Source organism: Melanostigma gelatinosum (genome assembly GCF_949748355.1).
Source record: "Melanostigma gelatinosum genome assembly, chromosome: 4".
Classification (NCBI taxonomy): Eukaryota; Metazoa; Chordata; class Actinopteri; order Perciformes; family Zoarcidae; genus Melanostigma; species Melanostigma gelatinosum.
In genome coordinates, this window is record NC_136637.1 from 7,967,112 (window position 1) to 7,991,928 (window position 24,817).

General features: G+C 45.5%; 1 protein-coding gene across 1 annotated transcript; it reads left to right on the forward strand.

Annotated features, from left to right (window-relative positions):
* The first annotated feature begins 1,294 nt into the window (after positions 1–1,294).
* Positions 1,295–2,983, forward strand: her6 (hairy-related 6). Its single transcript, XM_079267532.1, has 4 exons — positions 1,295–1,589; positions 1,738–1,833; positions 1,944–2,031; positions 2,212–2,983. Exons 1-4 carry the CDS (start codon positions 1,482–1,484, stop codon positions 2,748–2,750), a joined length of 831 nt encoding a protein of 276 aa, XP_079123658.1. The 5' UTR covers positions 1,295–1,481; the 3' UTR covers positions 2,751–2,983.
* Positions 2,984–24,817: the final 21,834 nt, after the last annotated feature.

Sequence of the window (24,817 nt, forward strand, 5' to 3'; positions counted from 1 at the left end):
GCAATAAAGATAATGAAACGGAATTATGACCTGAAATCTAAAAAAGCTTTGAACGCTGTGGGGCGACCAAAGGCAGGGAGGAGGTGGAGGAGGAGGAGGTGGAGGAGGAGGAGGAGGAGGAGGCAGCGGTCTGATCGTGTGAGCTCTCCGGGCTCAGAAATATCTCTGCTCTGGCTCACATTCCGATAAGGGAGCCCGCTCCAGCTCTCTCTGTAGGCGTGGTTTTCCCAGGCTTTTAAAACAGCAGCTGCTATTTACCTTCCCCTCTAATGTAAACCACCGCCGCCGCCACATACCCTCCCCTCACCCCTCCCCTTTGGCCCGGCGGCCCCCCGGCAGCCCGGCGGCCAAACCTCCAACCACCGCGCTCATAAAACATCCTGGCACGTGCTCCACATTCACAACACCGACAGTTGATTAAATGTCAAAATTTGTACCACAAAGTTGGTGGTAAATAACATGGAAATGGAGTGTGCGCGTTTAATGTGATTTCCTTCTCTGAGGGAAGGCTGCATTAGCATTACTCCATTGGATACGACGGTCATGTTGAAGGCTGTGTGTATCTGAGTTGGTCTCATCATGTGCTTTAAACTTGTTTCTTTTACTAATGGCATTATAGCCTAACAGCAACTGTCTGTGAAGTGTGTTAGAAAATAAAAGAAAACTGGTCCCTCCTGTGCCTCCATGCCACATGACTGAAACTCGGACTGCCAGATAGCCTACCACTTCCTACTGGTTTTTAAACGGTACAGAAGTAGAACTTTCTTTTTTTGTTCAAGAGTTAGAGGGCAACTTTGTATGGACAGGCCAAAACATAATCGGCTCAAGTCGGTTTGATTATGTGTGTAAAAGTGTTATTATTAATTGTATTATTCTTATTATTCATAACAGCTACTATTTTTTTACATCATAATGTTATTATGTTCTCCGCTGTTATCTCGTGTCTGGGAGATAAAAGGTCCGTGTGCACGCTCCTGGTGGCGGTGCCAGTCAGGGGCTCCACTGTTAATATGTAAACGGTACGATGATTGAAGACTGCAGGCAGTTTCCCCGGCTGTGCCCTGAACCCGGGCCTCGCGCCATTGGCCGCGAGCACTTGCGGCCAAACAACCAATGGGAGGGCGCCGACCACGAGCCGTCCTCCCTTGGGCCGCGTGTCCCTCGCCCTGATTGGTGGAAAGTTACTGTGGGAAAGAAAGTTTGGGAAGTTTCACACGAGCCGTTCGCGTGCAGTGCGAGATATAAATACAAGCCACACGCGGAGCGACCAACAGAGAGACTCTGCATCCGCTCGTGATAGCTGCCGCTGCTGCTGCGCGTCGCTCAAACGGATTTTAACTTGATACGCTACATATCTCAGGATTGTTTTGAGAGAGAGAGGGCACTTTTGAATATCGAAAACTGAAAATACTCATCATCCTTTTTCCTACACCACTGGATCGTAATTTGCTGTGGTTTTGTTGGATATTTCCGAAAAGAAAATGCCTTCCGATATGATGGAAAAAACTTCATCCTCTCCGGTCGCTGCAACCCCGGCAAGCATGAACACAACTCCCGATAAACCCAAGACAGCATCTGAGCACAGAAAGGTTGGTATACGATTCATCTTTATGTGAAATGTTTCATTTTGGAAAACATTTTTCATTAGTTCCTCATCCAATACGAGCGTTTTCACTTGTACGCTTGCATCAAAGGAGACATTTAATAGTTCCCGTCATTTTGTTTTGTTATCTTTAGTCATCCAAGCCAATAATGGAAAAGAGGAGAAGAGCCAGAATCAACGAGAGCTTGGGGCAGCTGAAAACTCTCATCCTGGATGCACTCAAAAAAGATGTAAGTACTCACTTAGCGCCTCGGTTATTCATAGATTTCGAAACGGACCTTGTCAAACGCTTAAAAAGTGAGCGCGTAATTCTAACCATGTGTGTTTTCCGTCCTCTCAGAGCTCCAGACACTCTAAACTGGAGAAGGCGGACATCCTGGAGATGACGGTGAAGCATCTCCGGAACCTCCAGAGGGCTCAGATGACCGGTAAGTCGCATTTTCCGGACTAATCTGTCTCATGGCTGTGCGTTTTAGAACATATCTGGTCTAATAATCCTGCTTAAAGACCCCCGTCTAAATCTTTCACAGTTTACACATGTTTTCAACTAAAACAACGTGTGCATATGAATATCCTGAGTTAAATAGACATGTCTGTTTTCTCTGCAGCTGCCCTGAACACCGACCCCACCGTCTTAGGAAAATATCGTGCCGGTTTCAGCGAGTGCATGAATGAAGTCACCCGGTTCCTGTCGACCTGCGAAGGTGTCAACACCGAGGTCAGAACGCGGCTCCTCGGCCACCTGGCCAGCTGCATGACCCAGATCAACGCCATGAACTACCCCAGTCAGCATCAACACCAGCACCAGCTCCCCTCCACCGCCGGCCCAACCCACCCCTCCTTCGGCCAGTCCATGCAGATCCCCGGCTCATCCCCGCAGGTCCTGCCCATGAACTCTGTGTCCTGTAAAGGAGGCTCATCTCCGGTTCATTTACCATCAGACGCCACCAAAGTGTACGGCGGTTTCCAGATCGTGCCTGCTACAGACGGACAGTTTGCATTCCTCATACCTAACGCGGCTTTTGCGCCAAACGGTCCCGTTATCCCCGTTTACGCCAATAACGTCGGCACGCCGGTCCCTCTACCGGCTGCGATTTCCCCCGGAGCCCCGTCAGGCAACACGGACTCAGTGTGGCGACCCTGGTGAAGAGTTTGAAAGAGCCATGAAGACTTTAAAATGACACTTAATAGTTCTCTCTTTGTTCAATGTTAGAAAGTTGTTTTGAACCAGTTTTTTTTTTTCTCGTAAAATGGAAAGAGAATGCACTATATTTGTACAGCTAACAAGGGAGTGAAGTTCATATTGAAATGAGATTTGTATGGTGGAAGTCCGTTCACTGCATTTTTTTATATATTTGAGTTGTCTTTTTTTTACTGTGTGATGCCAAAGATATGTTCAATGCTCTTATGATGTTCTTCGTTTTGGAAGACAAATAAATTTGTAAAGATATTGAAAAACATGCGCTTGAGTTGTTTGTTGGGAAAACGAAATAAGATCTTATTAATGCTTAAAACTGCAAATAATACAAATGTCCTCATTTTTTGCATCTTATTTGGACCTTCAAATATAGTATGTAGACTTGTCTGTGTGTAAAAGCAAAACTGAGCAGTAGAACACATTCACCTTTTCGGTTAGACTGTTGTGTGATAATCACTTTTGAATGTGCAGTTTACACACAAAATAGGGTAGAAAAATACAGAAAGGGAAGTATTGCTGGGTGTAAGAGACTCTCCTCTGCAGGAATGTTTCTGGTTCAATCTCTGCAACAACTAGTATGATCTTTATTAAGAGACATGCATCTTTCTAAAGTGTCTCTGAGCAAAAACACTGTTTGTGCTCAGTAACTGTAAGTCACACTGGACCAGACCGTCAGTGAGCAGTAACTGTTGTTCTATTCGCTCAATAATTGAGCCAGGAAGGAGACTGTAGCTCTTTAATTCACCATGCAAAGGAGTTCGACCATCTAGAGGCGATAGTCCAACAGTTTCACAACTTCTTGTGGAAACGTTGGAGTCTTACAGAGGCCACTTACGCCATCTAGCAGTGCAGAAGGGCATTGCAGTGTTTGTTCGGTCAACGAGTGGAGCATGAATGGCTGCTGTGGTTGAGCTTCTTCGATGAAAAAGAGCAAAGCCTTTGGATTATTTAAGAAATGGTTATGGAAATAGGAAAATACTCTATTTATTACTCTCTAAGTCAAGACACAGGAGCGTTTTGTTGGAGAGGCTTAGGTATAATCTATGAATCAGCTTCTCAGAGCCGACGTATCAGGATTTGATTAAAACTCAAAGAATCATGTCACTTGAATCTTTGCTCTTACATGTTTTGAAAATCTTTCATCAGGACATGAAGCTAAATGGCCACTCATCGATGTACAACTCAAAAGTTGGAAATTATTTTATTAAACTCACAATTTGAAGTGATGAAGCTAAAGATGCTAGAAACTCATCTTCATGAGGATTTCCGCTGATCAGTCAGCTTTAACATTGCCAACAGCATTACTCTCCTGACTGCATGGAGCACAGAGGAGCCTCCGGCTGTGTCTTTAATCAGAGCTCAGGGAGTTCCTTAATGCCAGGGGATGGTGGGTTGACAGCAGAAGGACACGTTAAACACCTAGCCACTGAGCCATGTGGTAGCGCTCTGCTCTGCCCAGGTGTGTGTGCCCCCTCCAGCTATCCGAGTGTGGCCCTTCTTTGAAGGCGGTGTGTGTGTGGGAAGGGGGGTGCAGGTGTTTGCAATTATCAGTGCGCTAAGAGGCACAAAGTGTGGATAAGTGCCATCATTTTGAATTTCCATCACACCTTTTTACAGGGGGCCATGCATCCCTGTTTGATTGAAGCCATGTGTGTGCTCACGCCTGTGCGTGCGTACGTCCTGTGCGTGCGTATTTGTGCAGGGTGTTGGGTGAGGACATGCCTGGCCAAAGGGCACAGTGGGTGAGGTAGTGGAGAGTTAAGTGGGGGGAGGGGGGTTCAAGGAAAGGCCTACCACACAGGATAACAGTCGGTCTCCTGTGAGCCAGAGCTTCTCCACACAAATACGCACAGTCACACACACACCTACACAAAACGTTCCCGCAGCATTCCAGCTGTGCTCGGACCAGTGTCGAGCTTCCTGCCCCGAGCCCCGGAGCCACAGCTGGACGCGGGACGTCTGGGAGGCACGTGGTGTGACCCGGACGACACCCAGCTGCTGAGCCCTCCCACCCCACCTCACAGCCTTTCCCCCCCTCTTCCTCCCTTCCTCCCCTCCGCCGCCACGCACCCACCAACATCTTCAGTGGTCTCTTCCCCTCTGGAGAAAAGCTTTACGAGCCTCTCCAATTACCCAGTGCAGTGGCCGAGCTGCCGGAGTGACCGCACACATGTCACAACACGACCGGGGGGTTAGCTGCCATGCGTGTCCATTAACTTTTCCCACACTCCGCGTGCATGCAGAGAGCAAAAGGAGGGAAAAAAAGCCCCTCTGCTTCCTCTTTGGCTCCCTAAGTGCTACCATATGGTCCACTCTCTCCCTCTCTCTCATGGTTCCTCTTTCTCTCTCTCCCTCTCTCTCGGCCCGTCACTGGGGCTGTCTTTGATTGCAGCCCAGACAAGCGAGAGCTTTATGATTTAAGCCCAGGGCTTGCTGTACCAAGCCCTGGACTCATTTCGAAGCCAAACTCCTCTCCCTCTCCCTCCCCTCTTCATCCCCCCTCCTCCTGCAGATGCAGGGGAAGGCTGGTTTCTGGCAGGAAATGAATAGCTCCCAGATGAGCGCAGGAACCTGAGAGGTCGTGAGAAAGAGGCGAACCCCCCTCCGCAGGCCCGGCCTGCTGCCAGCCGCCGGGGGAATGTGGGAGAGCGCCTCTCTGACACACGCATCAACCCCTCTGCCCTCCACCACACCGCCTGACTGACTGACTGCCTGCCTCTGCGCTGGGCGCTGAGCCTGGAAATAGACTGACAGACAGGGCAACCGCCACCGAGCCCAGCAGCACGGCTCGTCAGCCAGCCAGCAGAGCAGCCAGGCAGGGAAAGGGAAAGCTGTGGGAGGGGAGAGAGAAGTGTTGGATCTGTGTGGGCGGAAGTGGATCGGCGTATATGCAATCTGAATCCTGAACCAAGCATACAATGCGATGGAAAGTTACATTTTTTAAGCTCAGTGTACGTTAGACTCATGTATGACCCTGACTGGGTATTTGCGCATATTTTCTGCACAGAAATACACATGCATAGATACTCACTCACACCCTTCCCTCCTTCTGTCCCAAAGGCTTACACTCATTCCAGAGTATACACTCACTCAGACAGGTGTTCCTTGTCAGGAGCAAAGGGTTTTTCCCTTTGGTTCCCTATGTGTTGAACGAACATTTATTCCTCCTGAGGTTGACACTGTTATCGTTGGCCGTGGTCAGAAGTTTAGCTACAGCTGTCCAGGCGTATTCTAGGATATTTCAAAATCATTGTTCTGCATCAGTGTGACATGTTGAGATCAACTAATTACAGACTCAAGGCCAGACATTTTATTTTTGCCAAGTGCAACAAATGCACATGGTTCTGTCAATTGGCTCAGTGGTTCCCAAAATGTTTGACCTTTGACCCCTTAAAATTGCACAATATCTATTTCTGACCCACAACACTGGTTATGGCCTCAGTTGGGGGATGGGTCGTGAGCAGTGCAACCAACACTTCACCTGATATGTCAGCATGGTTTTTGTTCTCACGACCTGCATGTAGAAGGTTGTAGCTGTTGATCAGATTCATATAAAGGTAACGAACAGCAATGTACTACTTGGCTCACCAATTCATAAAAGCTACCGGAGTCCGGGAGCTCGAATTATGTGTACTTGCGTACAAAAGGGCATCCGAGTCTCATGGACCTGATCTCCACTCCATTCTTTTTAGTCTATTACTCATGTGAGTTGTTCTGTCCTCTGTCTGTCTGCAGTGCACCCAGTGACTCAGTACCCATCTAACTCTACATGGTGTCCCCTTCTTACGCTTCCACCGCCCGGTCTCCGTATCGTTCTCTCTCACACTCTGTCTTTGTCTCTCAAACACTCAGATTGTGCGGGGCTCCTATGGTAACCTGTGGGCCTAGTAAACAGGACAAGCTGTCTACACACAAATCCCAGCAGTGTGCGTGCCCACTTTCCTTGGCTCACCCTGCATGGCAACAAAATCCCCACCAGAGGCTCCCACCATCAGTCCATTCAAATGTCAGCCACCCCGTTTGAAGTCGCAGACTGCTATGTAAATCCACAGTGTTTCTCACCAGCCCAGCCTCTCACACACACTCAAACACAAGAACTCCAGCAAAGGTGGTCCTGTGATGCTGGATTATTGTTTCTTTTATGGTCTCCAGCCTTTAGAAGCAGTCTTTTTCATCCCTATAGCCCATCCTCCCAGTTTTGGTTGGTAAACATGTTTTTGGTGTATGGTCACAGGGCATGGTGACTTGAGGAGAGCAGGACATGGCAACCATACGATGCCGTCAGTTACAAAGTTGGCACATCCCCCAAATCTGGGCTGTGACAGAGATGACCCCTTCACACTGCGCCTTTGTATGACCTGTCCTCCAGTTTCTCTGGAACCCAGGGCCAATTGAGTGGGTGGGTTTCCCCCCTCAGAGACCATCACAACAAACAAATAGACCAGGCAAACAAGTTCCCACCACACCAGCGTCCAAACAACTGCCAACGGTGACAGTTTGGTTGCTTTTGATATCACACAAAGAGGTTCTTCATGAAGCACTTCTGAGCCTCTTTCCCAACGTCAGGGCCACCGAGAGTTGTCCCCAGAAAAAAACTGGAAAGAGTATGATCAACAATACACCAATCATTTTAAATGTGTAAGCTGTAAGCACACATCGGATACTAACACTAAATATTGTTTCTTGTGAGTTATTCAATGCATGCTTGAAAATTGGTGGAGTCGGGTAAACCGATACATATCTATTACCAAATTGAAATGTTTGAATTGTGCATAGTAGTCATGCAGCTTATTCTGTAGTAAGTGATATGAAGACGTCCACCCCATGACAGCATAACGCAGCTGTCCTGAAAACCACGTATCACCAAAATGTCAACTATTGTCGAAAAACCACTGAGTTTTCAACTGTTTTTTTAGCTTAAGACATGGAAGAATTGTATCACTCCGTGTAGGAATAGTTCATACTTTCTTCAGTTTCTGAAACATTTTAAATCACCAAATTTGGGGGCACATGTTTTTCACTGGACAGCGATGGCGCTGCTGCGTTGACCAAAAAGAATGGTTGCTGTTTCTATTGTCAGTCTCGACAAGAAGGTCAGAGGTCAGGGTCAGCTACAGTTTATGTGATCTTTTCTTGTGCATACTATAACACGATGCAGTCTGAATGTGGTTATGTTCCATATGTGTGTTTTCATATGACAGGAAGTTGAGATGATCTACTTAGGCTGTATATCGTGCTGCCGCCTGTGTGTGTTTCTGTGAGTGTATGTGTGTGTGGGGGGGGGGGAGTTAGAGAGAGAAGTTACAGTACCTGCTCTGAGTTCATCTGCAATATATCTTCATGTATGTGTGTGAGCATGCCTGCAGCTTACCAGCCACTACTTTTACATTACAGCATCATTTTGCATGGGGTTCTGCCTCTCTCTGCACATGCGAGCGAGGCTGTGATCAATTAACGTGGCCTAGGGAGACTTGTGAAGTCCAGCAGGAGAGCGAAACACACCCCTAACACACTCAACTTACACACTTGTTTGGCTGTATGATCTACGAGCTCTGCCCTCGCGTGGCTGGTTTTATTTTCCTGCTTTTAACAGCCCCTCTGCGGAGGCTTGGGCCCCTCTGAGATGAAGGGAAAGAGAAAACAGATTTTTTTGACCCTTGAATACATCAAACGGGTCCGGATGCCCAGCTATTTTTCACTCTGATGGCGCTAGGATGGAGTCAGCGAGTTTGATGTGAGTGAATCAAAATAGTGGCCGTTGTTATTGTAAAGTCGGCAAGATGGTGTTAATGATGTCATGTTAACGTCAAGGCCACACACACAGGAGCATGGGATACAGTGGAGGGAGGTGTCTGCACAGAAACTGATGCATTAAAGTCTTGACTGTGCAAACAGTTTTGTTTGTGTTCTTTGATTTGATGGCTCACACTTCATGGCAATGTGCTCTGAAAGAAGAAACTCCTCCAAATGAGAAATCCTGCGGAGAAACTTGTCGTGATGTGTTTGACTGTTGGGTGTGTGCAGCTTTGCAGATGTATTACGGTCCACTGTGTTTCCATACAAACGCTTTCATCACTCAGTCTTTCGTTTCAGGTACTTTTGCTTTTTGCATTGCGTTGACGTGTCATTTCCTTCCAAATTAATTGAAATATCACAGGTCATTTGACTCAACATGAACACTATGTTACCTTATTTCTGAATGTAATTCGTTATGATAATATAAATGAATTAGCAATGAATATGTATACATATAAAACAAATCTAATGGAGGATAACAGTGAGGTAAGAGAAACATGTGTAGAGCATGCACATATATTTTCAGTCTCCGTCCATCGATTAAATTGTGTGTCCGTTTTAGAGCTCAAATCCAATATGAAACTCGTCAATCAAAATGTCATCAAATCCTCACCTTCTGGTAGTGGGAACCCCCCAATTATTCATTTTTCTTGAAAAATATATGGAATTATTCATTGTTTTTCAAATGAGTTGCTAATAAGTAGCTAATTTGACGATTCCACAATGCACACGTTTCCATTTAATTACCCAAATGCAAAAGGTAAACAACAGACTTTCCAACTTTTTTCTAAAAATAAAAGTGTATGATTTTTCCAGAAAGTTGCTTCTTCAGCTTGATTGCAGCGGCAGCATTAATTAAGGGTTTGCGCATTAATCCAGGATTTTCAAGAAGCCAAATTGAGCCCCATAACATGGGAATAAGATGTCACCCACAGACCAAACATCTGAAGAGGCTCTTCAGGGCATAGACGACATATTCTTCAGCTCTTATGTAACTGTTGATAATTAATTGTTGATTTCCACAAGCCCTTTGCTTTTTTTCGTTCTTATTTCTTTTTCATCTGTTCTGTATGTTCACATTGATACAGAGAAGCTGTAGTGACTTCTAATGAAACACATTCAAAACATCACACCTCAAACCAGCAACTTTTTTAGAGATTCTCTACCCCTCAATCTGGTCCGGTTCTCTCATTTGTTTCTCTCGGTTGGTTTTATTGTCGGCATTTGTTCCCCCTGCACCAAGTGCTTCACCACTGAGATACATTGCATCATGTCGGTGCTCAGAGACATGAAATGGCATTATCCCACCTCCCTCTGCTCCGTCCACGCAAAAGCAGCCTAAACTGTGACGTGGACCAGCAGTTAATCCTCTTTCCCTTTTTGGAGCCAGTGGCAGCAGCCGCAGAGGAGCTGGCCGCAGAGATACGACCACGAGAGGCCGTAGACACAAAGCAAGCCGTGTGTGTGTGAGTGAGTGTGTGTGAGTGTGTGCACAATAAAAGAGTTTGTTTATGTCACTTAGAGTGTGTGAGTGTGTGATGGCAAGTGTGTTTGTGTGTCTTTGCTTGTCTCTGCCTTCCCAACACGTCGACAAAGCCTAAGTGTGGGTTTATTCGAGGCTGAGTGTGTTTTTCTAAGCGTGTGTTCGATGCCTCCCACCTCGTTTGTCTCTGTAACTTCACCTTTGTGGAGTGTATTCTTAAACACTCCCACTAGACACTGTTATCTCAGCTCCGGTTTGCATCATGAATGAGACAAATGCCTGTATGTGTGTGTGTGTGTGTGTGTGTGTGTTGGGGTATTGGCAAGCTTGTCATGGACATGTAAACCCCGGTTACTCTGGGAAATGGTTCCAATGTGATTATCCCTGAAGCTGTAAAGTAGCCACCTAGAGTGGGCAGAGGAACTGAGACCTCGGAAGAATACGTGACATGTTTCTGACGGTATTGTCTTGTGTGGTCAAATACGTAAAGCCTCTGGTTCTCTTTGTTTTCCTCAGTTGCAGCAGTTGTAAGGGAGGCAGCAGTGTGTCCCATTCCTGAGAGCTCGGATAAGTCATTGAATGAAAAAGATGACTGACTAAGACAGCATGGCAACTATGCATTATAGAGGAGCTTGTCTGACTTCCGCCACCAACATTCAGTGCCAATGCAGGATCTAGTTTGCCCTTTCATTTGTGTCACAATCAAACATGTTTAACCGTAACCACAATTTTCCCACCTTGTTTACGTGTCCGAGCCTAACAAAACTCAAGACATACTTTATTTGCCATAACCACCATCTTTCCCAAACATTAACCGTACTGTAGTTACCAGGCAGAGGATGTTAAAAATTGACTGCAATCATTGGTTGTGTGAAATAGTCCAATATCAATGCCCCTTTCTGGTGATACAGATGTTTTATCACAGATATCCCACCCAAGATCTTACCTTTTTGGTATAAAACATTCACCCCCATAAACTTGATAGGTGGCTGTAAAAAAATGTTTAATAGTTGTGCTATTGTAAGTACTGGAAGAGAAAAGTTTTCTGGGCAGAAAAAAGTAGAGTAATCACTTTCTTTGCTGTCATCCAGACTCTGTCCCAGACATACTTTCACGAACACATGGATACAAACAGCCTGTTAAGCTGTCTTTGACTGTATTTTGACAAAGTGACAGGAGTTTGACAGAAATTGGTTCTGCTGGTTGGAGGAGTTTCAATCGCTTTGTTCATGCAGTGTTGCTTGTAGTGTCTTGGCATTGGGGCTTTTTTTTCGACTATCAAAGGCGCTCCGGCTTGCAGACCTTTTTCTGCAGGTGTGGTGAGACCAAGATCAAAAGTTGAAAGGTTAAAATTGTCACAGAGGATCGGCGGTTCGATCCCCGGCTCCACTATAGTCCGTGTCGACGTGTCCTTGGGAAAGACACTTAAAAGTGCTCAAATTGCTCCGGCTGTGCCTGCGGTGTGTGATGGGCAGGTGGCACCTTACATGGTAGCCACTACCATCAGTGGATGAATGGAAAGTGTTGAAGTGCTTTGAGTGGTATGCTATGCAAGTACAAGTCCATTTACAATTCATCATATTTAAAGTTTACGACAGGAAAGTATGATGATATACTTTAAGCTCTACTCTTCTTCTAAATGAAATGGCATCAAGCAATTGGCTTCATTTTGATGTGAAGCAATTGCAACTGCAATTTACCACTTTAGGGACGAAAAACAGTCAAGCTGCATATTCAGGCACAAAAAAGCATGAAAGTATAAATATGCCTTTTGCAATGTGGGCAGATGCACCAACACTTCTGAAGGACTATTGCAGCGCTATATTTATGTTGTCAGCTCCTTTTAAGCATAAGAGCTGCTTTTTTCAGTTTCATTTGTCCCATGCTGAAATGGTCCCTGATGGTCTGCTGCTTTCTTTCTTAAAATAGACATATTGTCTGTCTGAAGACCTGCGTTTAAACCTTTAGAGTCATCATAATTACTCTGTCTCTGTGAGCTCTGAGTGGTCGAGCTGTCATAGATTTACAGAATCAGATGATTTACATGATCCACTAATCTAAAGCTGGCATGTTCGCTTCCTCCTTAACCGGGCCAATAGGCATTAGTGTGATTAGCGTGTGGCATCCTGGGCTGTCGGCGGCTGATGATTTGTTCTGAAGATCACAAAATCTCTCTCTCTCTCACCACACATGCACACACTGTCATACACCATCTCTGATTTTCCCACGTGCTCCACAGATCCAGCCACCAGTTGCTGGGCTCTCTCTCTTTCCCGCTGCAGCGCTGGCTGCATGCGACCCTCCACAGACGAGATCAGGGTAATTGACAGTGACTGGAAATATGCAGCATCATTGAGCCCTGACCCGTGTGACTAACAGGGTTAGGGCCTCCCCCCTTCGAGACCGACCCTTCCTCCAAAGCCATCAGTGATTTTCAATTTGTGTTAAAGCTCCCTTTGAGGGGCCCCCAGGGGCCCGATTTGATTAACATATTTTATGGCGAGGCCCTTGCTTCAGGCCCAGTATTAATAATAGTCAGAGCCCATTATGGCCGACTATGTGACGACAGTGACAGTGAGGCCTGACAGTGGTTCCTGAACGCCTCTTTAGTGAAGTAGAGAAGTGACTGGTCTTTAATGGGACGGGGATTGCTGATTTTTGCGAGGCCTCTGTGAGTTTCGCAGTTTCGCTGACGGCTCGGCCATGCCAGCTTGAGGCTAATCCGAAGTGATTCATGTAAGCGAGTCACAATGCTGTATTGGATTGAATTTGTTTCATCTACGGTTCTCGCCATCACTTATCAGCGGAATGAACCGCACCGCAAATAAATGGAGGGTAGACAATAGACGGCGATTGTAGGGGCACTTTTCCCACAGTCCTATCTGTCATGAAAATGGACACACACTGACACAAGGACAAAGCGACAGACAGTCGCACACTCGAACCCGACTTCCGAGAGTGTCTACAGTAAGGACATTCCTGCGCTCCACACGCCTCGATCATTGTCTGCTGCAGCCGTACAGCAACAAAAGAGGGGTCCTCTCTGCCTCCTCTGCCTCAATGCCACAGAGCAGTTAAATGTTACCCCATAAATGAGACTCCTCTCCTCTCAGTTTTTATTGCCGGTTGATGGAATCTGCATGTATGAGGAGCACTTTTCACTGTCTCCTGTTAAAAAACCCAAAGTCCTTCAATAAATTCTTCCATGACACAGTTTATTTCAATAGGCTGGCACAAAGGAGAACCCCTGTAAATCAATGCTTTTGTTTAATTTTTGTTTTCCCGAATATCATTCAGCAGCAGTTAGTCTTGTGATACTCGTGCTGAAACTGTAAGATAGAAACCTATAGAAACCAACAAGATAACCCTTTTTCTCTGTTTTAATTTCCCTCACACGAAGACAGACACATAAGCAGCCTTTGAAAGGAGACTGTATAGCAGGGGTGTCAAACTCATTTTCACTCTGGGCCACATCAGCATCACGGTTTCCCTCAAAGGGCCGGTTGTAAATGTAAGAATGTGTAAATGTAACTCCTCCCAACATAAATAACTGTCTCTGCATTTGATTATTGTTTATTCAAGTGTTAAAATATTGTACATGCAGTCATATAAATGTAAAACTATATTTGAGCACATTTCTGTTATTACAACTTAAATCCTTTTAATTTAGGGTTAAGAACCCCACATTACTCTATCAAAGATCAAACTATTAAAGAAAATATCAAAGACAAGTTATTACAATGACTTTGTTCAAAGCTTAAAATCCTTTCAAGGGTGCGTTTGCACAATCCCACATGAAGTATTTCATGTGTTGTAAAGCCACGTTTAAAGTAGTCTTCAATGTACTCACAATACATTTCCACGTCAAATGTACAGTAAGCAGCCAAAGAGCTGCTTCTGTGTTTAAGTATCTCATCATTATGACTTTCTATCTCATAACTTCGACTTTCTATCTCATAACTTCGACTATGGGGATATTTTTATGATCAAATCGAACTTTTATTTATTTATTTTTTATTTAAAAAAAGAAACGAAATTCTGGCGGATTCGCGGGCCACATAAAATGACGTGGCGGCACCCCTGACTTAAACTGTCTGAGAAGTTCGAGTTCGAGTTTGTTTGCAAAGTACAGTTACAATTTTGGAGCGTCGACACTGGTGGGGGTGTTGAAGACAGCAGGGGCAGGCTGAGGATCTAGATGACGGCATGTTTGAGTGGGACTGCCCTCAGTGGAAGAAACCTTGAGCACCGGATGTGATGATGAATGGGGAGGAGGGTCACATCGGTTTCTACTGAAATGACAGCTGACTGCACAGAAGAGAACAGGTCTTTAAAGTTTGACAGGAAATATATGATTGGCTGAGGGAGGCCGTGGCGAAATCGCCCACTGTCAGCTGATAGAGTAGGAGCCAGAGAGCGAGAGTTGTGAGTGAATGAGAGCATACAAAGACTGTCCTAATGTAGGAAGTCAGAGTAAATCCCCAAACTTTACATAGTTAATTCATTTACAACTGTATGATTATAAATACTGTATGTCAAAATATATAAGTTCACTTGAGACTGTTCATTTTTGCTTTTAAGTTCTGAACAAAACATTTTTTTAATCTGACGGATTCGCGGGCCACATAAAATGACGTGGGCCGTATGTTTGACACCCCTGCTGTATAGGTTCTCATATATGGGGGGGCAGCGAGGGAGAAATTGGCCAAAGCTTAAGTTTCATCCTGGGCCTGTAATGGTTTGTAAGAATGTAAAGCCCATGACAAAAGCGACTACCAGGAGAAACAGGGAACAGGTCATCGCTGCGGCCCCCAGCCTTGGCCCACAGACATGAAATCAGCCGAGAGCTTTAGATTTCAGTGATAAAGACCCTGAGGTTTGTTTGCTCTTTATGTCTGCAAAGATGTGTGAAAAGATTCCGGACCTCTAACCCTTCCCCAAGTCTCCCACCAGCCTTGGAGCTGGGAATAAGAGGTTAAGGATTCCAGCGCACAGGAAATCGTCTGTCGCCGCTCGTTTGGGAGGGACAGATTGGATACGTGGGTTGATGACGAGGCCTTGACTTCTGTTGTTCTTTGTATCTGTGTTACAAAGTGTTATGAGATCTTTAGGCTGCGCTTCGGAGGAAATGAATAAACAATCAAACCTTGTGGTTCAAACGCAGGCATACGATATAAAGATGAGATTATCTTAATCATCAACAGGGCAGATTAATTCCCGGGTCCAAGTAGTAAAATAGCTACTCTGCAAGTACAGACGTCCAATTCAACTGAAGAACATTTCGTATGTTGAATATATTCCAGTGGGATAAGGCCAGTTACATTTTTACTGACAGTCTGTTGATGACTTCAGTAGAACATGTTGATGGGACAAGAATCCCTCGTAAAATAATAAATCATGTAAAAGTTTCCTGTAGAAGTGTAGACACTGAGGAAAACAAGGAGCAAATAGGTATCTTGTAGGCTATAGGTCTTAGCTTCTGCATCTCAAGACTTGTTGCCGCTTAAGATACTGGGGCGCATATTATTCTCAATTTGGGAAGAAGAACGTTCCTGAAATTTGCAAGCTCCCAAGAAAATGTTCTAATGCAAAGTTTTGACCTACAAGGTCTTCATCAAAATTCATCATTGGTGTGCAGACAAGCGGACAAGCAGACATTTGCTGCGACTGTACTGGGGTTGGTGTGAACACTGGCTACTTCTTTACCAAAAACATTCCATTGGTACAGCATGTACATCCAACAAATACCAGTATCCTGCAATACTGACGAACCACTGTTTAGTGATTCTTTATGTTGCATGGTGCATTGACTATCTCTCTAATCATTACATGGTCATGTTTTATATGTAGTAGAGCAAATTGTGATATTATATACTTGGGGGTACACTTAATCGATACATGTAAAAAATAATAAGAAATTAGTTGAAAAGCTCATTTATTTTACAGGATAGGTGATGGGTATATGGTGGTGAGCTGCTGTAAAATCAGCAGAGAGCGTAAACGAAAAGTGAAGTGATAAATGAATCCGAATGGAGAAGTTATTACACCTCAATTCCTTCACATACAAGCTGAGACGGGCTGGTCTGCCAGCCAGGGGGCCATGCAGTGTTTAACTGTGCATGTGTTTGACTTTCAGTGTGTGTGTAAGTGTGTAGCCATGTGTGTCCTCTCCTTATCTATTTCCATCTGTGTGTGTGTGTGTGTGCGTGTGGTGTGTGTGTGTGTGTGTGTGTGTGGTTTAGGGTTGTTGTAACCACAGGGCATGATGACAGACAAGCGGAGGGGAGGGCATGCTGGATAATCAGGCAGCAGGCAGCTTTCAGGTGTGGGATAAAGTTGAGGTGGGGTGGAGAGGATGTGGGGGGGAGCATACGAGAATTTTGCGGGTTGGGTGTGTGTGTGTGTGTGTGTGTGTGTGTGTGTGTGTGTGTGTGTGTGTGTGTGTGTGTGTGTGTGTGTGCGTGTAGCCGAGTTCCGCTTGGGTGAGCTTGAAGAATGCCCATGTGGATCCTGGCAGTGAAAGAAGAAGCTCCTTTCATCATGAGTAGCTCGGTGCCCCAAACCCCAGCCCATTTTTTCCTGCTCCATCTTCCAATGACCCCCCTCCCCGTTTATTCCTCCTGCGTACTTCCTCCATTATTTGCAGGAAACATTTTTAAAAAGAATAAATGAATGCAGGTTTTCAAGCAAATTCCCAATCCGCCTCATCCTACTTTTTTTCTTTTCCCTCTCTCTCTCTCTCCCGCGCGCCCTATCTTCTCTACCCCTTCCCTCCCTCCGTCTCCTTTGTAGTGTGGGAGCTGTCAGTGGCGTTTGCTCTGACACACACTCAGGGCCCCGGCAGCAGGCAGGTCCCTGTGCCTTAAAGGGCAGCAGCTAATTAGCCATAATGGCTTCCATTTTGTCCCGGCCTTGCGTCATGCCTTTGATGCCGTGATTGGGAGCGCTCAGGGGGGAACACCAGACAATTTTCCATGTCTGATTTGTTTGAGGGGGAAGTGGGTGTGATAACAATGATGTCACGGCAAAAGAGAAACAGTGTTAGTGTTTTCCCACTGAGTGTTATGGACTTTGTCCTTGTATCTTAAAGTAGGTAATTACGTCTCACACTGTGATGGAAGGTTTGTTTCCTTTCTGTTGTAAAGGAGTTTACATTGAGACTGTTTGAGGCAAAGAAAGAAAGTGTGATTGTACAAGTGGCGTATACATGGTGTCCTTTTCTCTTTTATTACAGAAGGATTTTTGGCTCTTTGATCAGATTTTCAGGGTGAAACTTAACGTGTTAACTGTCAAGTTATGGAACATTTTGAGTTTTCTAACAATGTCCATCCCTCTTTTCTAAACTAAAACAAATGAACTATTTCTAAACATTCAACCCTTGCAATGAACATGTATTTTTCAAGGACTTAGTACGCTGTTGGAATGCTTTGAACATACAGAGTTGTATGAGTTTTGAGGATGAGGTTTACATGTACATACATGTTCAGATTGTATGTTTCAGAACCTTTGTGATCAAATGTTCCTTCATTTTCCTGACTGGAAAGCATCACACACCTGAATACCATGGATCGCCTGCTTGGGAGCATCCTGCAGGTTGAGGGGTGACATCTGTACTAACCTTGGCAACTTACACTTAAACCCCGAAAGTGTCCCTTGCTGTCACCCCCCTGCCTCCTCTGCTCCCCCATAGATCAGGTTGACTGGTGAACTATAGAGGCAGAACCCTTTGAACCTCCTCAACACACACACAAAAGACAAACCCACATAAACACAAGAAGACACACACCACTGAGGGGCTAATGGTGCTTGAAGCCCAGCGCAGCACAGCTCTCCCTGGGAGAAAGAGCAAGAGAGAGAGATGAAGGGAACAAGGGGAGGAGGGGCGGGGCGCGTCAGGTTCCCCCTCGGCATCCCTAAAATAGGTTTATCTCTGCCAGGGAGGTGTCTCTTTGTGTCGCCACGCCTGGGAGTGAGGAGGGAGAGGATGCAGGCAGCCAGGGAAGAGAGACAAGAACAGGCAGAGGGTGAGAGAAAAAGAGAGCCTTCACTGGGATGGGACCACCTGCGTCGCCTCCTTTGCTGGGAGATTATGCGGGCACACAAAGCGGTGCCGGGAGGAGGGCAGGGGCACCGGGGGAGCCCGGCGTCAGGAGAGTGAGCAGCGTGGAAAGTGGAGCTGGCGTGTGTGCCAGGGGTCTGCCACATACTGTACCAGCAACCCGCCACCCTCCACACCTCCCCACAACTGCCTCCCATAGCTTCATGTCTCTCAGGATACCTCCATTTCCCCTCCTTGTCCTCCCTCAGTCTCTGCCATATGGTTAAAATAGCTCACAAATCGACTCACTTCTCATGCAAATACTATAACAACTGTATGTATAAATGTTTGGTCAGAAAGGTTTGGCACATTTTAAACGATTAACCTGTCAAATCCCTCAATTTACATAAAGATGCTGATCATTCAAGGCCAAAGCAAACCTAATAAATGTTGTTGTGTGGTGCAGCATTGTGGCCTTGTTGTGTGGGTTTAATTGACACGTTCACTTGTATCAGTCTTGAATCAAAAGGTAAACGAATAATACATAAAACGGTTTTTAATCAAGCAAGTTAGTTGAAATAAAAAAAATGTTAGCACTGAAAGTTATACTGAGTCTTCAGCCTACCGTACTCTCTTAAAGAAATACACTGAAAGAAAACACACTGATTCCCTCACATTCATGAGGTTTGAATCTTAATGTGTTTTCTCTCCATGCTGTAGTTAACACCTTATCTACGCTGGCTCCTCATGAGTCGCTGTGGGCTGTTTGCATGATTATCAGAAAGCAGCAAATTCCGACATGTATGCTTTCATAATTATGTGGGAATGAATAAACTCAGCACTGAGGGTGTTTAGTTGCTACATGTGCAGATTTTCTGCAGCTTTCATGTCTCACTAGTGGATTTCACACCTTTCTGCTGCTGCTCGTTCCCCAAATCTTTTCTGTCACTTACTGCAGCTGCCCTTACAAAGTACGTACTTTCTCATATATCTCTAGATATATGAGCGAGTACGTACTTTTCTCATATATCTGCGGCGCAGAGGATTGTGGGTCAGAATAGCCTGAAAAGCATGCTGGCTTGCTTGCATACTACAAAGTGCGACCGGATGCAGGAGTGGTATTTTTGTAATACTGCATTTGACATACTATGTATTGGGACATACAAAATATGTTTCTGGTGTACAAAATATTATGGTAGCAGTATTGGAACACACAGTATATACTTTTTGAACCTCAACCTGAAGCTTACGGATAGTATTTCTGTGATTCATTAAACAGTATTTGTATTATTGTCATTGTCATGTTTTACGAAAAACAAGTAAATTGCATTGTCAGCACAAAGTAAAGAAGTAAGGTCTTTCCCACTGCCTTTGTGAGATCTGTTTTTCAATTACTTTCCTCATATAACTGCAATCCATCAATCACTGTACTCTGTGAAGTTGATATATTGTAGATAAACTACCACGGCTCCTCCTCCCCAGTGTCTGGGATAGTCCCCCAGCTGTGAGCCGAGGTCCCTAGAGTGGATGTTACCATCAATGATTGGTCAGTCCCCATTGTTTCAGGCACTGTCATTGGTCAAGATTAATAGCTGCTTCTGGTTAATTATTCCAGGCCTGGATATTGGTCTGGAGCTGAACCTCAACTAACCCCTAACTCTTCCATCAACGTACAATGACTTTATTTGGAGTTCCCCATTCACTGCAGCCAGCCTTTAAATCGAATAATTGCAGAGTTCCTTTTGTCTTTTTGCTGATGTGGGCTATTAGCAGAGCAGCGAGATCCTCTTGGGCCAGGTCTGGACCACGTCAGTTTTGACGAAGCTATTCTGTTAAAGTCCTGCCCCCAATCTTGTCGCCCTTCTTTCCCTTTCTAAGAGGTCTCTGAAGAACCCGCAGACATCAGCACATTCTCAGCCCAAGGTGAAGAAGGGAACAGAAGGAGAGTGAGAACAGAGGAGGACCGACCACAGAGGCAACCTGTGCTTCTCAAGGTCTGCCTGAATGGGTGTTTTTAGGTATTCATTGTGGCCCTCTCATTCACCCGCTCTCTATTCTTCAAAGTGCTGGTGGAGCCCTGGCTTGGCGTGGGTCTAAGCTTGCATCCTTCCCAGCAAGAGCTCTGCGGGCCACACTGATGTTCTAATCGTAACCCGGCGGCAACAGCTTTGTGTGCAGCGTTGGGAGAACTGAGGACTGGCTTCCTGCCGCTCACAATCCCTTTGTCCCGCTGAAAGGTGCCGCGGCCAGGATTAAAGCCGGCATCAATAGAGGTCACCCCAAAAATCTCTCTCTCCCTCTCTGGAGGGAGAACTGGGGTAACAGCGTCAAGTTTGTTTGTGTATCACTAGATTTATTGTAAACAAAATCAAGTGATTTTATTACACACAGCAACTTATGGTGGGTGAGGGAATTATTGATGGCTGGCTTGACCCTGGAGAACTGGTTACAAGTCAATCAAACCAAAGTGGATATGTGGTTGTGTGTTTGTTCATGAGCAGATTGGTTTGTGTTAATGTGTCTGCAGTAGTGTGCAGATGTCTGCCATTGACTGTGAATACTTGCTGTAAAGTGGATACTGTAAATGCCCATATGTTTGTGTCTGTGTATGTAGATTCACCCGTTTCAGCATGCATGAATGTTGCATGGAAATGCAGCAACAATTGACCACAGATACAGTACAACAGGCTGTGCTCCTTGAGCTGCATCAGAAGATCATTATAATTGAAGTATTGAAGTAATACTCCTGTGACATTTTCATTTTGTAAGATCCCTTTATTGATGAGATCTTGAACATTTTCCCAAAAGAACCTTGCAGATAACCACTTTAAACGTTTACATTGCAGTGACACAGACTGATTTCTGCGTCTGTGCAGGAGCGTCAGACAACCAAGTGACTTGAAAACCTGTGGAGAATACTACTGTTCTCCACCCACGCTGTCTCGGGTTTACCCACAGAGACTCACAGAGATGTCACAAAAACATCAGGGGAAACAACCCATGATGACACGATTACATTTGCAGTAGTCAACCTACTCTTTATGGAGATAACAAGAAGACAAAGTTCAGAATATATGGTCAAATACAATCAACATGATAAAAAGTTGGATGCGTTTTTTGAAAATAACAGGAACACATTACAATATAATTCAAGTCAACACCAGAAACAATTCCTAAAAACGAATCACTGAGCCTATCAAAGCGTCTTTGAGGCAGAAAGGGGACTTTTTATTGCAGCATTGGATTGCAAGATGTCACGGTTGTTGAGGTTAATATGTTGAACCGTTGCATTAGCCATCAGCCACTGATAATTGTTGAAGGATAAACTGCATACAATCTCAAAGTGTACACAGCATGCATTACAAATGACGCACAGTGAGTTTAATGTGTGAAGATAAAACCTTCTAGAGAGCGTTGTATTCCTTCAGTTGAAGTTAAAACTTATAAACTCTTTATAGTTTGTGCTCGTTTTCAATCGGCTCCTCTGTGAAAGGCGTGTGCAGTAGTCGTCCCCCGTGACACTGACGAAGTGTCAGATCATAATGATGACCCTGAGGATGAGCCCACATTCCTCTCCCCAGCACGCTCCTTCTCTCTCTCTCTCACATCCCCACCACGCAGACCCCCAGCCATCATGTAATGAATGTTCAGTGCCATAATCAATTTGCAATGCTTGGGGAGCATCTCTCTTGATATAGCCTGTAAAAAAAAAAAAAAAGGGAAAGAGAGAGAGAGAAAAGGATGACACCGAACACAGAGGACAAGAGGGGTCCCTGTGAATGTGTCGAGAGCGCGAGGCGAAGAAGAGGTAACCGGGGGGTCTATTAGAGAAAAGACTTCCCGTGGCGTAAATAGTATTCATGGATGACAGAGTGGTCATGGGGGATAGACGAGGGTCTTCTTCTCTGTGGAGCTCGAGCTGACTCATTCTCCGCCTGGCTTTTCTTCCTGACGCGGCTCGCCAAGGGGCTCCTTTGTGCCTTAGCAGCAGGTAGCAATGGAGTGGCAGGTCAACTTTCCGGCCAACGCAACTACCCCCTTCTCCCGCTGACCCCTGCTGTTTGTTTCTGTGTGCAAGTGTGAAAGCGTAATATTATGCATGTGAGTGAGAGGAAGTCACTGCAAAACATAAATTTATATATATATCATTTTTAGATGAACGATTACTAGTACATCTTTGGCACATATTCTTTGTGCGGTCTTGTTTATGAACCCTTTGAATCTCGTCTTTTTATGTGACAAGCTTTATTTTTTGTGAGAGTTGCCTTCACAGCCAATAAAAACGGTTTTATTTGAATTTGTAACAATGATTCCTAGAAAAGCGGAAAGACATATTTCTCCCACCGCACATCTTTGACCCACAGCAGCCGTAGCTTTCATATTGTAGGTTCACTCACGGATCGGATGCTGCTTATCCCAGACTATTTTCTCTCTCTCTCTCCCCATGGTAACTCAAACAGTTTTCCCAGTGGGTGGTTTGCTCAGCCACAGGGCTGCAGAATGGACTTGCCCACGTAGCACGCAGCCTAATCGAATAACCGCCCCAGCATGGCGCCCAGCGTGAGTGTCGTCCCCAGAGGGGAGCTTGACCAGAGGCTGCAGGTACTTTTCATTGCCGCCTGGCAGGCCGGCTCCTTTCCCCAGCATCCTGCTGCTAAAAATTTGTCGGCCCCCTCTGGGTTTCTTTTCTGGGAGTGTCAGCTGTGGGGCCCCTGATGGGAGATTTGTTGATATGATAACTCGATTAGACTACAGAATGGATGACATGGTGGCAGCGAGCCAGTCAGCAGCACACAGGGAGGTGTTGACTCCTCTCCTTAACCTCTCCTCAGGAGCCCTGTGCTCAGCACCTGCCCTCAGCTAATCAGCCTCACTGCCCAGTGAGGAAAGGTTGAGGTCAGTGCCTGGTTAGATGTGAATGATGGTCCAAACTGACATTGGCCTGCAGCCCCTCTAGCCTCAGGATATCTAAAAACCTTCCCTCAGGGTATAGGCATCTGAAACATGGGAGGTGTCTCTTACTATGACCTCCATTGAAATATCCTGAGCAGAAGCAGACAGCCATTCAATAAACGTTCTATTTAGGTCAGTATTGTAAGTGGTTACAGTTGTAATTGTCTGTCATGTGAGGTAGGCCTCTGTGATTGCATTACCACTGGTATGTAAAAGGATGCACAGTTTCTAGTTGAGCTCACTGTAGAAGTAATTTACAGTAATTACGTGTGAAAACAATTCTACATTCTATCATTCATAATAGCAGGTCACTGCAGAGGAGTCTTGTGATCTTGGTCAGCATGTCATCTTTCCACAATGCTGTTAACAACCACAGTTCAGCTCCATTTCACAGTTGAAATCAGATGATCTAAAATTCTCCAGGGTTTCATTAGCTGGGATCGCAGGGGTCGTAAAACTTTCCTCACAGGTTTTCTTTCAGATGCACAATACCTTCTCTGTATCTCCTCCAGGTTATTTGCTACAAGGTGCACTGGGGCCACTCAAGTCAATTAAGTTCACATCTCCACTTTGGCCAAACAAGGGATTGTGGCGATATGAGGAGCGCTAAAGACCAACACGATCCTCCCCTTCCCAGCCCAGGCATTGAGGAGCAGCAAAAAGGACACCAAACAAAGGGCGGCCCCTCTGTGTCTCAATGACTCCTCTCTTTGTTGCCTTCTTGGGCCCCATAAAGGAAGAGGGACGCTCTTGTTTGCCCAGGAGGTGGTTTAATGGCCCCGGGTAGAACAATGGCGCCACATTCAAGCCATCCAGAGGGGCTCATTATATGGGGCCGTCCCAAAGCGCAAGGTCCCTGGACGTTCCCAGTGGAGCGCTGGGTGAATGGTGGCGATGGGCGGGGTGGGCCAGCGGGGAGAATAGAGACCATTGAGGTGACAAGCAGGTTCCATCTGCCCCCAGTGCCTCCTCACCTTGCATCACGACAGCTAGGGGCCTCTCCATGCACAAAGGGCAAATTTAGTGTGTCGGGCTGGCTTAAAACACTCACTTTGGAAGAGACCATTGAAGGAAATATCAACACTGTAGACCACGGACCAGTGCATTCAGCCTCTCCTGCCCCCTTCCCATTGACAGAGTTCCTTTTTCTTTCAGTCCCTTTATCCTTTTGGCTCTATTCAAGTCCCACTTCTCTCATCTCCCAAACTCTTCAGTCCAGGCCATTTTTCCCATACCTTGCAAAGGGGCGGATGACAAGAATTAAGTTAGTTCTGGCCCAGCCCAAAGGTTTTGTCCTCTCTGAGCTGTGGCAGGTAACTGTGGCCATGATGAGATGGATCATCAATCAACAGCCAATCCTCTCTGGTGATGTGACACAGGCAATAAGGAACCCAGAGGTCAACAGACGCCACTAATAGATAGTTTGTGGTCGATCACTAACTCTGTTTCTGGATGTTGGTGTGTGTGCAGAGGTTTGGCAAAGTGATGGCATGCAATTTTTGCAAACGCATAGTGCACTGAAACCTTTTCTTCTTTTTTTCTAGGTTTGTCACAATTCCAGTCAATTTCAGGTTTTATGACTCGTACTTTTATATTAAACCTGCCTTGTGCATTAATGGTATCCGTAATACTGCTCTAATAAGTCTCTTAAATCTCTCCAGTTGATCCAGAATGCTGCAGCTCGTGTCCTAACAAGAACTAAGAGGAGAGATCATATTACTCCTGTATTAGCTTCTCTGCACTGGC